Source organism: Malania oleifera, chromosome 13, assembly GCF_029873635.1.
Source record: "Malania oleifera isolate guangnan ecotype guangnan chromosome 13, ASM2987363v1, whole genome shotgun sequence".
Lineage (NCBI taxonomy): Eukaryota > Viridiplantae > Streptophyta > Magnoliopsida > Santalales > Ximeniaceae > Malania > Malania oleifera.
Window position 1 is genome coordinate 720933 of NC_080429.1, and position 12012 is coordinate 732944.

Sequence of the window (12012 nt, forward strand, 5' to 3'; positions counted from 1 at the left end):
AGATGACATTTTTTTTGTTTTAGGACAAGAAGTTGTTATGCTTCAACCTACAATTTAATTGTTAGTAGCATAAATTATCAAACATTGGAGACTAAATATGGAGCACTTGCTGCATTTGTAGGGATGACAAATTTTGTTTTAGGACAACAAATTGTTGTGCTTCAACCTTCAATTCTTGTAACTATGAATTACAATTTTATTTTTCTTGTATTTATATTTTTAAGTTTTTTTTTTTTGTTTTTGTTTTTGGCAATCAAGGTATCTGAGATCCTTTGTATATTCAACTAATTCACGGGATAATTGGCCCGTCCCTCTACCTTTGTGCACTTAAATACCAAGTTATGATATCAAAATAAAAGTTGATCGTAGCCCTCAAGACTCGAATCTTAATTAACATTTTAATCAAAACAATCTTGAGTTAATCATATGAACCATAAAACAAATAATAAAAAATAACATACCCTTTTGGCTAAAATAATTATGAGAGAAAATTTGAGTTAGACTTGGATTCAAAATTTAGCAATTATTAAACCCTAAGTTTGGCTCATATCTCTTGTTAAGTGTGTATATTGTATTATATCATATGGAAGCTAGCAAGGTAGCCATGGACCTCTGAAATTTATTTATATTGAGTGCTTGCCGTGTTAAAATTTATATGTAGGTCCTTGCCGTGTCAAATGAAAATTTATAATATGTTCACGTCCAATATAATCACATCATTTATATATATATATATCAAATAGAAATCAAGAAAAAAAAAATAATTGGGTGAGTAGGACATATATCATATTTGTAGATCATTATCCTGTCCTACTCACCCAATTTTTTTTTCTTGATTTCTATTTGATATATATATTGCTTAACTAGGAATTTTATTTTATTTTATTTTTGAGATAATTACACGAAATATCAATTTAATTTCTAATTTCTAAATACTTTTAAATTTTAAAAAAAATTACAAACATATCACTTTTATTCTTTATTTTAAAAAAAAATATTCTATAAAAATGAGCATGTTGGTGTTATTTTATACAAATATTATTGAAAAACAAGATGAAAATTTAAATTTTTATTAATTTTTCTAAATAATTAAAAATAATAATTTCTTTAAAGTATGTTCATTGGACTTGAGCTGTACAATAGGAAACCTACCTAAATCTCAAATGTATTTATTTTTTTTGGTGTCATTCTTAAATAGAACTTAATACATAAATAGTCAACATAACTATTAGAATGTCTTTTTTCTTTTCTTAGTCTATTGCAATCTATAAAAAATTTGAGTTACATTATAGGATGTAATCTATCCTTCATCTTCGCTTCTTTTTCTACTCTTCTTAGAATTTGAACTCAAAACCTTCAATTAGAAGTTTGAAACTTTATTTTATAAAACATCCCCGGAAGACCATATTTTTCTATCTTATAATTAACCAAGCATTTTAGAAGTATTTAATGCTTGCTATATATGCTATTGGCATACAAAAAATACTTCTAACACTATTTCTCTGTTTTTTCACATGATGAAAACCCCCAATCACCAATTTCACCAATTATCATTTAATATATTAACAATAAATGTGCAATATCAATTAGGGTTGCAAATGAGCCAAGTTGCCGAATTGTGATCAGCTTAAGCTTGGCTTGTTTATTAAAAGGTGAGCTCGAGTTCGACCAAGCTTAAAGTTTTCTGTGTGAGTTAAGGTACGTTTAGCATATATATATATAGAGTTAAGGTGCATTTAGCTGAGTTCAACTCAAGTTCGACTTAACTAAATCTTGTTTCACATTAGTAAACGAGTTGAGTTTCAATATAACTTGAAAATTCAAAATCAAGATCAAACTCAACTTGACTAAAGTTGGTTTCAAACTAGTAAACAAACCAAGCCATTAAACTAATTAAAATAATTTATAATTATAAAAATATTAAATGAGATTAATACCGAGTTAGTTCAAGAGTCTAATATCTAGTAAGTTCACGAGCTAATAACAAACTAGTAAAAACAAGCCAACTCCATCAGGAGCTAACTCAACGAGCTGCTAAATGAGTCAACTCATGATCGAGTCCAACAAGCCAAGTATGACTCAACTCGAATTCTACTCGTGTAGTTAAGGAGTTTGAAATTTGAGTTTGAGAATGCTTTATTTAACTGAATAAACGAATTTGGTATTATCGAGTTGAGTATCGAGTAATTTACAAGCGACTCAACTCATATATAGTCCTAGTGTCAACGACAATCTTGATTCCTACATGTGCGTACTTTGATAGAGATTAATGTTGACAAAATTAATTAAGGGCAGCGTGGGATGGAGAATTAAAGGTTAATGTGCTTTAATTAATAATTTAGTTGGGTGAAGATTAAGATTCTTGAGACAGGGCCCCACCATCCAAGGTGGCAGTGACGTAGTGGCGGTGGCGATATATAATAAAGGCATGGGGAGTTAGGCTTAGCCGTGTCTGTTTTGTCACATCTGCCGCCACTTCACCGTCGCCTTCTGGTGGCGGTGGGCGACGGCGCCTTCCCATGCACGCAGACGACAGGATGAGGTGTTAAAGCTATTGTGTGACTATGAAAATGAGGACTGAGGTCTCTCTCTCTCTCTCTCTCTCAGAAAAGAAATCAACGTGCATGCGGATTAATAATTAAAATGCAGGTATATAATTTGAGTAGCTGGCTACGTTTGAAAATTTTGTCACCAATCCGGCCCTAACTAATGAGGCTCTTAATTAGCACGCGTAATTATATGACTTATGGCAATGGAGCTGGGCAATAAAAGTATGTACCTATTTGTCTATTGAAATTATTAATGTGTATTAATGTTCACAATTTAAAAATAATTATGAACTTTACTGCACATTAATTGTCTGTAAATTTTTATCTAGCTCAAATTCTATTAATTCATTTGTTTAATAACAAATTTATTCTTAATTTATTACGTCTTTGGTTTGGGATCGTATACTTAAAAATGTAAAGTTTACGAATAAAATGCAAGGGTTCTAACTCATACTTTCAAGAACTAATCTTTAAAAATGTTTCAAACCAATTATTAAATAACTAATTAGCATAAAATTAATATTTTTCCTCACATTTGTTCCCATTTTTTTATATTTTCTATTGCTACTAGCAAATAAAGGTGGAATTAAATAGTTTTTTCACTGGTTAGCTTTTTATAAAATTTATTTTCGGTGTCCATAAAAAAATGTTGAAGGTATAATGTAAAAGTTAAGTGATGTGCAACAAATTATCAAATGTTTGTCTTAGTAATGAAATTAAATTATTAAACTAGAGAGCTTAAGGATATGGTGTATATATACACACATGCAAATGCAACTACAAATTTTAGAAGTTTGACTACAAAACTTCAATTCGTAATGCTCGAAATTCTAGGCGCTGGAGCACAATTCATAAGAAGAAAGATGCTCTTGATCGACTATCCTTTTTGTTAATGCATGTGTAACATTGAAGTAACAATTTTTTTTAGGTAAATTGATTTATCTTATGTTTGGAGTTAAGCCATCGGTTTGTCCACTGATCGATTATGCAGACTGTACCAGTTACCTAATAACCCAATCCATTCACTAGACTGACACCCAAAATTGGGTTTTATCATTGCACTATTCATATCTTAATTAATTGATAATAATAATAAAAATAATAATAATAATATATTTTAATAAAAAAATAAAAGGGTATGCAAAAAGTTCACTTTATTAATAATATAGACATATTTTCTCAACATGAAGTAATCATTATCCAATCGAAAGGGTATTTCTGTTAGTAAAGTTATAAAAGAGGATAGATGGTGCAAGATAGTTGTCAAAATTAAACTTGTAAAGTATACTATCTTTTTCAAAAAAAAACTCGTGAACAATGATAAATTTTGCCCTAATTTTCTATGATGAATATGTATGTGTGTACTTGAAAATCGATCTATATTTATTGACCTTTATATATACCTATCCAAAGTTGTACGAGGTTGAATAATATTGTGAGTGTATATTTTATTATTTATAGTATAGATTATAACTCTAATCTCCATGACCCCCCATGTACAGAAGATCTGAATCCAACTACAAAACTGTCAAAAAGGAGTAGCTGCTGCTGGGCTATAATAAAATTAAATAGGGCGGAAAAACCTATCTACTACTTAACTATATAAGACCTAAATGGATCTTTCCTAGCTACCAAATTTACAAAGATATGATCCACATTTCTTGACTATTTTTGTAACCTCTTCTTAATTATTTCAACATATCACAATTATATATGGAAGTTAAAAAGTCTACCTCCTACTACCTAATCATCTATATTATATGCGTAGGTGTCATGCTTTTTTTTTTTTTTGGGTAGAATATTTTTTTTTCTCTCTTTTTTTATTTTTTATTTTATGACATGATCGAGATATTTATATTATTTTATTGAGAGATTTGAGAAATAAAAGAAAAATCCCGACAGCTTATTATCGTAAATTAATTTGTTTATAAAAATATATAATAAAAATTAAAGTTTCTTTCCCTAACCCTAACCCAATGCATGCTTGGAAGACGAGTGTGTGTGTATATATATATTTGAATTCTGTTGTTAGTCTAATGCATTGAATTAAAGCAAAGGACTAGATTATCGTAAGCCAAATGCATTGAATTAATTAATAGGAAATCTATATGGTAAGTTCAAGGCCCATAAGTTTCATGCCCACTGCTGACTAGAGGTTCACATACACATGCTGCCTGCACGGTCACCAAAGAATTCCCGACAATACTAATACGTTGAACTAAAATTAAATATATCTTTCCTATATGATATATAAATATAATATTTATGTATATATAATTATATAGACTACATAGTTCGGATTTAGTTTATGTGAGGGACAGTAGACGTAATTTGTTGTTATCATTTTATATATATATATATATATGCATCTATAATAAAACCACTTATTAACATTAATCTAGCAGTCAAAACACGTTATGTTAATAAATAAGTAAATAAAATAAAATAAACATGTCTTCTTTTATATAGTAAAGTTTTATCTTTCTTTGATTTCTCTTTCAAGTCAATTGATAAAGAAAAAAAAGGCCATTTCAAAATCGCTTTACTCAAAGTGGGTGAAGAAGTTGATCCTGCAATGCGAATTGAAGATAATAAATGATTAGGTTATAATTAGCGAATATGGTGGTCCTCGGAGTTTAAGCAATGAAGGTAAAGGGTCATGGAGGCTGGGAGCCACCAAAGTTAAAGATAAGGCTACGGATGAATCGTGAATGATGAATGGGAAGCAGCTGTGGCTTTTGTGAAGTTGATGGTTGGTACAATCCAGATGACTAAAAAGCATGGCATGCGTGCATGCACCTCTGCCCATCTAACAATTTATATAATTTTTAATTATTATTTTTCATTTTTCTTTTAAATAGTTTTATTCTTATATACACATGATATTAACATCAAATGCTCAATTAATAGGGAGACTATTAGTGGATTAATATTCTTTTTAAAAATAGTACTCCTAATTTTCAATATTATTTAAAAATAGTTTTTTTTTTTGGGGGGGGGGGGGGGGGTTGAAGACAAGGATTTACCCTACCTCGACCCCATGATCTGCCCTTCCTTCAAAGACCGAGAAGAAATGTTATCCTACGAGATTGACCAAGTCATGGACCTCTCTACAAGGAGTTGAGTAATGAACTACCAGACTTGAAAACCAGATTCAAAAAATAGTAAATTTTGACGCGCATTTAGAGTACATCAATAATTGTGTATTTTAAATTTTAAATAAAAATAAATAAATAAATAAGGTGCACACATAATTAAAGAAGTAAATTATGGTGTATTTGACAGTCGTCCTTGATTTTGGACTAAAGAATATAAAGAAAGAAGGCTTGGAAAATTAGAAGTTAAAAAAAAAAAAAGGGAGGGGGGGGGGATAAAATACACTAATCAATCTCCCTTGAGATTTAATAAAAAGATAATGAACTCTTTTGATATTTCAAAAATTCAACAGATATATCCTAATATTTCAAAAATTCCACAAATGATCTTCCCTAACATTTTCATTTTGGACGCTTATACTACTCAAAAAATAAAATAAAATTAAAGAGAGATAATTATCTTTTTATCAAACCTCACAAAAGGTGACTTTCTTTTACTATGTGTATAAACATGCCAAATGCAGATATGGTTAAGGCAAAAGTGTCAAAGGCAGATATAGTAAGGCAAAAGAAGTTGGGCCTTCCCCTAGCAGGCCTCCGAAAACTATAATGGGCTTTAAAGAGTGTACTTTCAATAAATAGTGTGTACATGGGCCTTTGTAGGCCTAATAGTTAAATTTAATCTCTTAGGTGGGTTACACACTAGCCAGCAAACCCAAATAAATAAATAAAAATAAGAGTGTACATGGGCCTTCCTAGGCCTAATAATTAAATTACTCTCCTAGGTGGGTTACACACTAGCTAGCAAGCCCAAATAAATAAATAAGAACAAGAGTGTACTTGGGCCTTTGTAGGCCAAATAATTAAATTACTCTCCTAGGTGGGTTACTCCTAGCTAGCAAACCCAAATAAATAAATAAGAATTGGGAAGCTTGAATATATACGTATGACTAAAACCTTGATTTCCAGTACGCACATATGCACTATGACACGTACTTGTACATTCTTGATTAACCCTCTTAACGGGCGCTTAATTGTGATTAGTGCATGGGATCTACGTAATTAAGAAAACTTAATTGCACCCAAATTAAACATCCAAAATAATTAAAAAGCGATGGGATCAAATGTTGGAGCCCAAGAGCACAGCATCGCAAATATATATATATATATATATATATATATATATATATATGCAAGCATGCATGCCATAAAGTACGTACAAAATAAAGAATTAATAGTAAGGAATAAATGTTTCTTAGTTTCGATCATCTGATCATCGCCCAATACTCACTCTGTGATGGAAAAAAAGAAAAAGAAAAAGAACGAAGTTAGGGAAAGCTAGCTAGATTGATCAGATTAGTACAAGGAACATTACGATGGAAATTATGAACATGAAATCGATCTGTGCAATTAATTAATTAAATGCGAAATACTATGTGTCCGTTGATCAACATTCAATTAGTTAAATTGATTCCACTAACCTTCACGGACTTAATTAACTTTTCACCGTCGTGACATGCTTGACAAGCAGGTCCACCACAGTTGATGAAATTCCTGAGGCCGTCTCCCTCAAGTTTTGAATCCTCTGCTCTGTCTCTTCTTCGAGCCGTTTTACGTTCGACCCAGAGCTCCCACTTGTCTAATAATATATGCATGCGTCCCATCCAAAAAAGAAAAATTTTGAAATGTACGTGAAATCTTCATCTCTCTCTATTTAATTCAGAAGAAAAAGAAGAGAGACATCCACAATATTAATGATGATTACAACAGTGGTTTGAAAAACTAAACATGAAAGTTACCTCAGAAATTTTATTTTGGTGGTCAGCTTCCAACTGAGAGCGGTAAACTCCCACTTCTCTCTCAGCTTCTTCTTTAGCTTGCTTCAGCCTTGTTGTTTTTACTGTATATATATATATATATATGTGTGTGAAAGTCTTGTGAGACATGCAAATGTACAGAGGCATATATAAAATTACAAATGATAACAGAGTTATATATGTATGCGTACAACCAACGTGAAATTGCATCCTTAATTAGAAAACACAAAAATGATAAGTTGAGGTTTTACAATTTTTGGCATTGGAGATGATCTTTTGGGCGTCTTGTTCTGCAGTCAGCAGCAACTGAATGCCTCCTTGCCCTCTCATGGAATCCATCGCAACTAAACCGTAAACAAAAGTCAGCGAGAGTAATTAAAGAGGCACGACTGCATGTTGTCCATGGACATTCATGCGCCCTAGAACAATAATTAAATTCTATGACTAGAGAAAAATCATACAATTCAATTCTATGAGCTAAGATTTATGACGGACAATGAAGGAATTTGGATAATACGTGGGATTTCCTACCAATGTAAACTATATTTCTCATAGAAACAATTGAAAAAAAAGAAGATGATAAATTTAGTTACAAATCTCAGATTCAAAGTAGAATTTTTGGTGAAATTTTGGAGAATAATTTATGGAAGCCTTAACTTACAGTGACAATACATTTTATAGTTAGTGCAAAAGTTTGAATAACTCAAATTGGAGTTTAATTTCTAACGATAGAATATTAGAATCATGCAATACTAGTTGCACTTTCCTATTATATGTGCAATTCTTGTGATGTTTATGGATAACTGTCAACAACAAACTGAATTAGCATGATTGTTATAGTAATGCGACCATAATTTTTGAGAGATCAAGTTCCATGCGAAGATTTAATTGGTCATCATAGAACACAAAGCCTTTGAGAAACAGAGTTAATGGTGAGCAGCAATATTTACCGAGATCACACCTAAGCGAAAATTATTTTTTAATTTTTTTTAAAAAAATAAAATCATTTAATTGCCTTTCAAGGGAAAAAAAAAAAGGTGCGACATACCGTTATGCAATAGTTGGGAAACATGGGATGAATTTTCTTCAAATTTTATACCATTTGAAATCCAAAGATTTTGTGAGTTTTGCGCAACTTCTAAATGAAACCCCAATTCTATGTTCCAAGAGGCTCATATGCAACCTTAATTCCAAGATTTAATAATCTCAAATCCTATATCAAAATTAAGCAATAAGCTTACTTTAAATGTTATTTAACACTTCCATGCTTTTGCTTTTTTTTTTTTTTTCTGTGCATAACAAAAGTTGGATTGAGATACCAGGGTTGTCCAAAATTTCCCCTATATGTTATTTCTCATTATTTTACCAGAATTGAGAACGCGTACAACTAAAAAACTAAAAGAAAGAGACACTTAAGAGCATTGATTGTATATTGTTATATGGTCGTCTATCTAGTATTATTCATCATTCTTTCATATGTCAAATGCAATGTGAAACATAACAACATAAATTGGTTGTACAATGAAATCAATTTTAAAATAAAAATGATGCCTTTTGTAAACACACATACACTTCCCAAGTCATAATCAAGAGGAGAAATCATCTACAAAACATGAAGAAGGAATGACAAAAACCAAAAACCTTACAAGAAATATATGATTTTGTACCTGTTTGATAATTGTTGTAAGAGTTGTAATTCCTTGGAATCAAGAAGAACAAGTTCTGGAAAAAAATGTGTAGAGAGAGAGAGAGTCACCTAAAGATAAGGACTTCACCTTATAGTTTGCGGAATTAGTTATTCTATTTGTTTTGACTTCTTCTAATAACAGATGCCTAGTATATTTAGCTTTTACTTGAAATGTATATTGAATAAGTTGTGTTAGAATTTTGAACAATTGAGTAATGAAGTGTGATTATAAGAATTGTATTGTTATTGTTACTTGATACACATAGATTGCATGCCATCTTCATATGTGTCAATATGTTACAACTCTAATTTTTTATGCAATAATGTAACGTAACCTATGCTACTTACTTAAGATTAAAACCCAAGCTCTCTTAGAAACATGTAATTCTCAAATAATCTAAATTTATTATATAGAAAAGGTGAAAAGGAAAAAAAAAATTCTAAACTCGATCCCTCAATTTTTCTAAGAAATGGACCGGTCTAAATTGATTATGTACATCTATACATAACTAGAAAAGTCTGAAGATTTAAGTGTTTGTGTACGTCACATGATTTCACATTAAATTATAAAATTTTAACATTTTGTGATGTTCTTTACCGACAAAGAAAACCATGAGACTTGATGAGTTGCAACAAATAATAAATTTCTAATTAGAATTAAATTAAAGTATAATGAATTTTGATTATATCTGGCTATGTTAAAATGAGATTGTGTTTTAAATTTAGCTTGATCAAAAATCTAAAAATGGTATAAAACAGTACTACTTCTTCGATAAGGAATGTGCAAGCCCACGTTAGGTCGAACAAACAGTAAGGATTAAACTACAACTTTATGATGGGAACCCAACTCCCATCATCCCCATGAAAAGAATGAAGATACAGATAAATCAATTGACTAGTTAATTAAGGAAGTGGATACCTTTTTGGAAAACCAATTAACATATAAATGGGCAGAGATGGAGAGACATGCTGATGCATCTTTCCACTCTCATGAGTCATCATTAATTAAAGTCCGTCATGTGCATGTAGGATGGATGGACCTATTTATGACAGGAAAAAGAAGAAAAGAAAAAGAAAAGAAGGTTGCTTTTGCAGGGATATTGCAGCTTTTTGGTCGTCACTCCACTCCACACACACACACACACATAATAGATTACTTAACAAGCCTAGTTATATATAAAATATGTAAGTGTACATGGGCACATGCACGCACATTGCATGGATAAGAATAAGATCGACTTGGCCCTCGATCATATCACCAGCTTTGTCGGGTTGACGCATGCAGTAGCACTTAAGCCTTATAAATACCAATATGGCCTGCAGCTGATATGGATATATGCGCTTGTGGGTGAGTGTGTGTGTGTGTTCTGTACGTGCTGGTTGGTAGTTGGCTAGAGGGATCGATCGAGGCAGATAGATAGACAGATATGGCGAACCTGCAGATAGTTGCTGCAGCCGGCAGCGGCAAGGTTGTGGAAGCTCAGTACGTGGAAATGATGGTGCCTTTGTACTCCTACGGTTGCGAGAGGAAAGTCAAGAAGGCCTTGTCCCATCTCAGAGGTACTCTGCATATTTACCTTCATTCATTCATTCATTCACTTATGCATAATTACACATATTCATCCAGTACTCATTCATTCATTTCATTGTACTACTAATCATTCGTTAGAAGAAGGTGGAGTATAACAATACATAACAATATTACAGGGATATACTCGGTGAATGTGGAGTATAAGGAGCAGAAGGTGACTGTGTGGGGGATATGCAACAAATACGATGTTCTGGCCACCATCAAGAGCAAGAGAAAGGACGCTCGTTTCTGGAATCCTCAAGATAATGATGAAATCCTGTCTATGTCCGAGTTCACACAACCACCTACATCTCCCGCTCATGGTCATTATCATCCCTCTCGCAAGACTACCCACACCAAACTCCCTTTGACCCTGTCTTTAAAGTTTCGATCCCTGAGTCTTAGCAGGAGCAACATGATTAATAGCAGTTGGAATTGGAGGTCGTTGAAGAAGTCCTTCATCAGATCTTACTCCTTCTAAATTATATATTATGCATATGTAAATTAATACATTAGGTGTTTGATTTAATAAACTACTTCCTTGAAATTGATATAACTAGATTTATATAATTAACAGTTTGATCACTTATAACGTGTTTGGGAGCATGCATGAATTAAACATATTTCAAACTTCTAATTTGAATTTTTATGAATATATATCTTAGTAAAATTGCCCAGCTCAAGTGTTAAGGGGCATTCTTGTAATTTTGATGATTTCAAGATCACGGATTCGATTCCCCACTTATACATTGTCCAGTGAATTATTCGAGTTACGTCAATGTGCAAGTGGCAACATTTCCACCCTCGTGGAGTTGATACTGCACCGGAGGGTCCAAAAAGGGTTCGTCAGTGGCTAGAGTTCCCGCATTAATTTAAAAAAATAAAAAATCTTAGCACAATTAAATAACATTAATGCAATATTATTTTACACCTTACATAACTAAATTCGCACAATTTGGAAGTGTGAACATCCAAGAATTTTTCTCTCAATTATATATATGTTTATAGCTTGTTTAAGTGTGGAAAATAGATTTTTTTTTTATTTTAAATTTTTAAAAAATATAAAAATGTAACAACCTGAATAATAATGGAATTTAAATAATAAAAAGAGAGAGAAACAGAAACAAAAATAGAAGAAGGCTATAAACTTTGTTGAAGAACGCTTCGCGTTCGTCGACGACATTGCATTTGGGGGGATAAAAATAATTTAAGCAAATTGCCTGGATTTGTCGACGAACATAGAGTTTCGTCGACGAAGGCTTTAAGGATTTCGTCGACCAACACAGAGTTTCAT

The 12012-nt window shown here is 31.8% G+C and overlaps 2 protein-coding genes across 2 annotated transcripts; one reads left to right on the forward strand and one right to left on the reverse strand.

The window, feature by feature from the left end:
* Nucleotides 1-7139: 7139 nt before the first annotated feature.
* On the reverse strand, nucleotides 7140-7800 carry LOC131146027 (V-type proton ATPase subunit G1-like). Its single transcript, XM_058095286.1, has 3 exons — nucleotides 7713-7800; nucleotides 7444-7544; nucleotides 7140-7283 (listed from the first exon to the last, which is right to left on the reverse strand). The coding sequence occupies exons 1-3, from the start codon at nucleotides 7798-7800 to the stop codon at nucleotides 7140-7142; spliced, it is 333 nt and encodes a 110-aa protein (XP_057951269.1).
* Nucleotides 7801-10361: 2561 nt separating this feature from the next.
* On the forward strand, nucleotides 10362-11274 carry LOC131146028 (heavy metal-associated isoprenylated plant protein 36). The gene is made up of 2 exons (XM_058095287.1): nucleotides 10362-10708; nucleotides 10856-11274. The coding sequence occupies exons 1-2, from the start codon at nucleotides 10576-10578 to the stop codon at nucleotides 11197-11199; spliced, it is 477 nt and encodes a 158-aa protein (XP_057951270.1). The 5' UTR covers nucleotides 10362-10575; the 3' UTR covers nucleotides 11200-11274.
* The last annotated feature ends 738 nt before the right edge of the window (nucleotides 11275-12012 follow it).

What these genes read in the sequence shown, in the direction of transcription:
- LOC131146027 (XM_058095286.1), bottom strand. Translation starts at nt 7,800, where the DNA reads ATGGATTCCATGAGAGGGCAAGGAGGCATTCAGTTGCTGCTGACTGCA. An exon ending in CATCTCCAATGCCAAAAATT is followed by an intron (nt 7,545 to 7,712) that starts GTAAAACCTCAA and finishes ATATATATACAG; the next exon opens with TAAAAACAACAAGGCTGAAG. An exon ending in ACCAAAATAAAATTTCTGAG is followed by an intron (nt 7,284 to 7,443) that starts GTAACTTTCATG and finishes ATATATTATTAG; the next exon opens with ACAAGTGGGAGCTCTGGGTC.
- LOC131146028 (XM_058095287.1), top strand. Translation starts at nt 10,576, where the DNA reads ATGGCGAACCTGCAGATAGTTGCTGCAGCCGGCAGCGGCAAGGTTGTG. An exon ending in GGCCTTGTCCCATCTCAGAG is followed by an intron (nt 10,709 to 10,855) that starts GTACTCTGCATA and finishes ACAATATTACAG; the next exon opens with GGATATACTCGGTGAATGTG.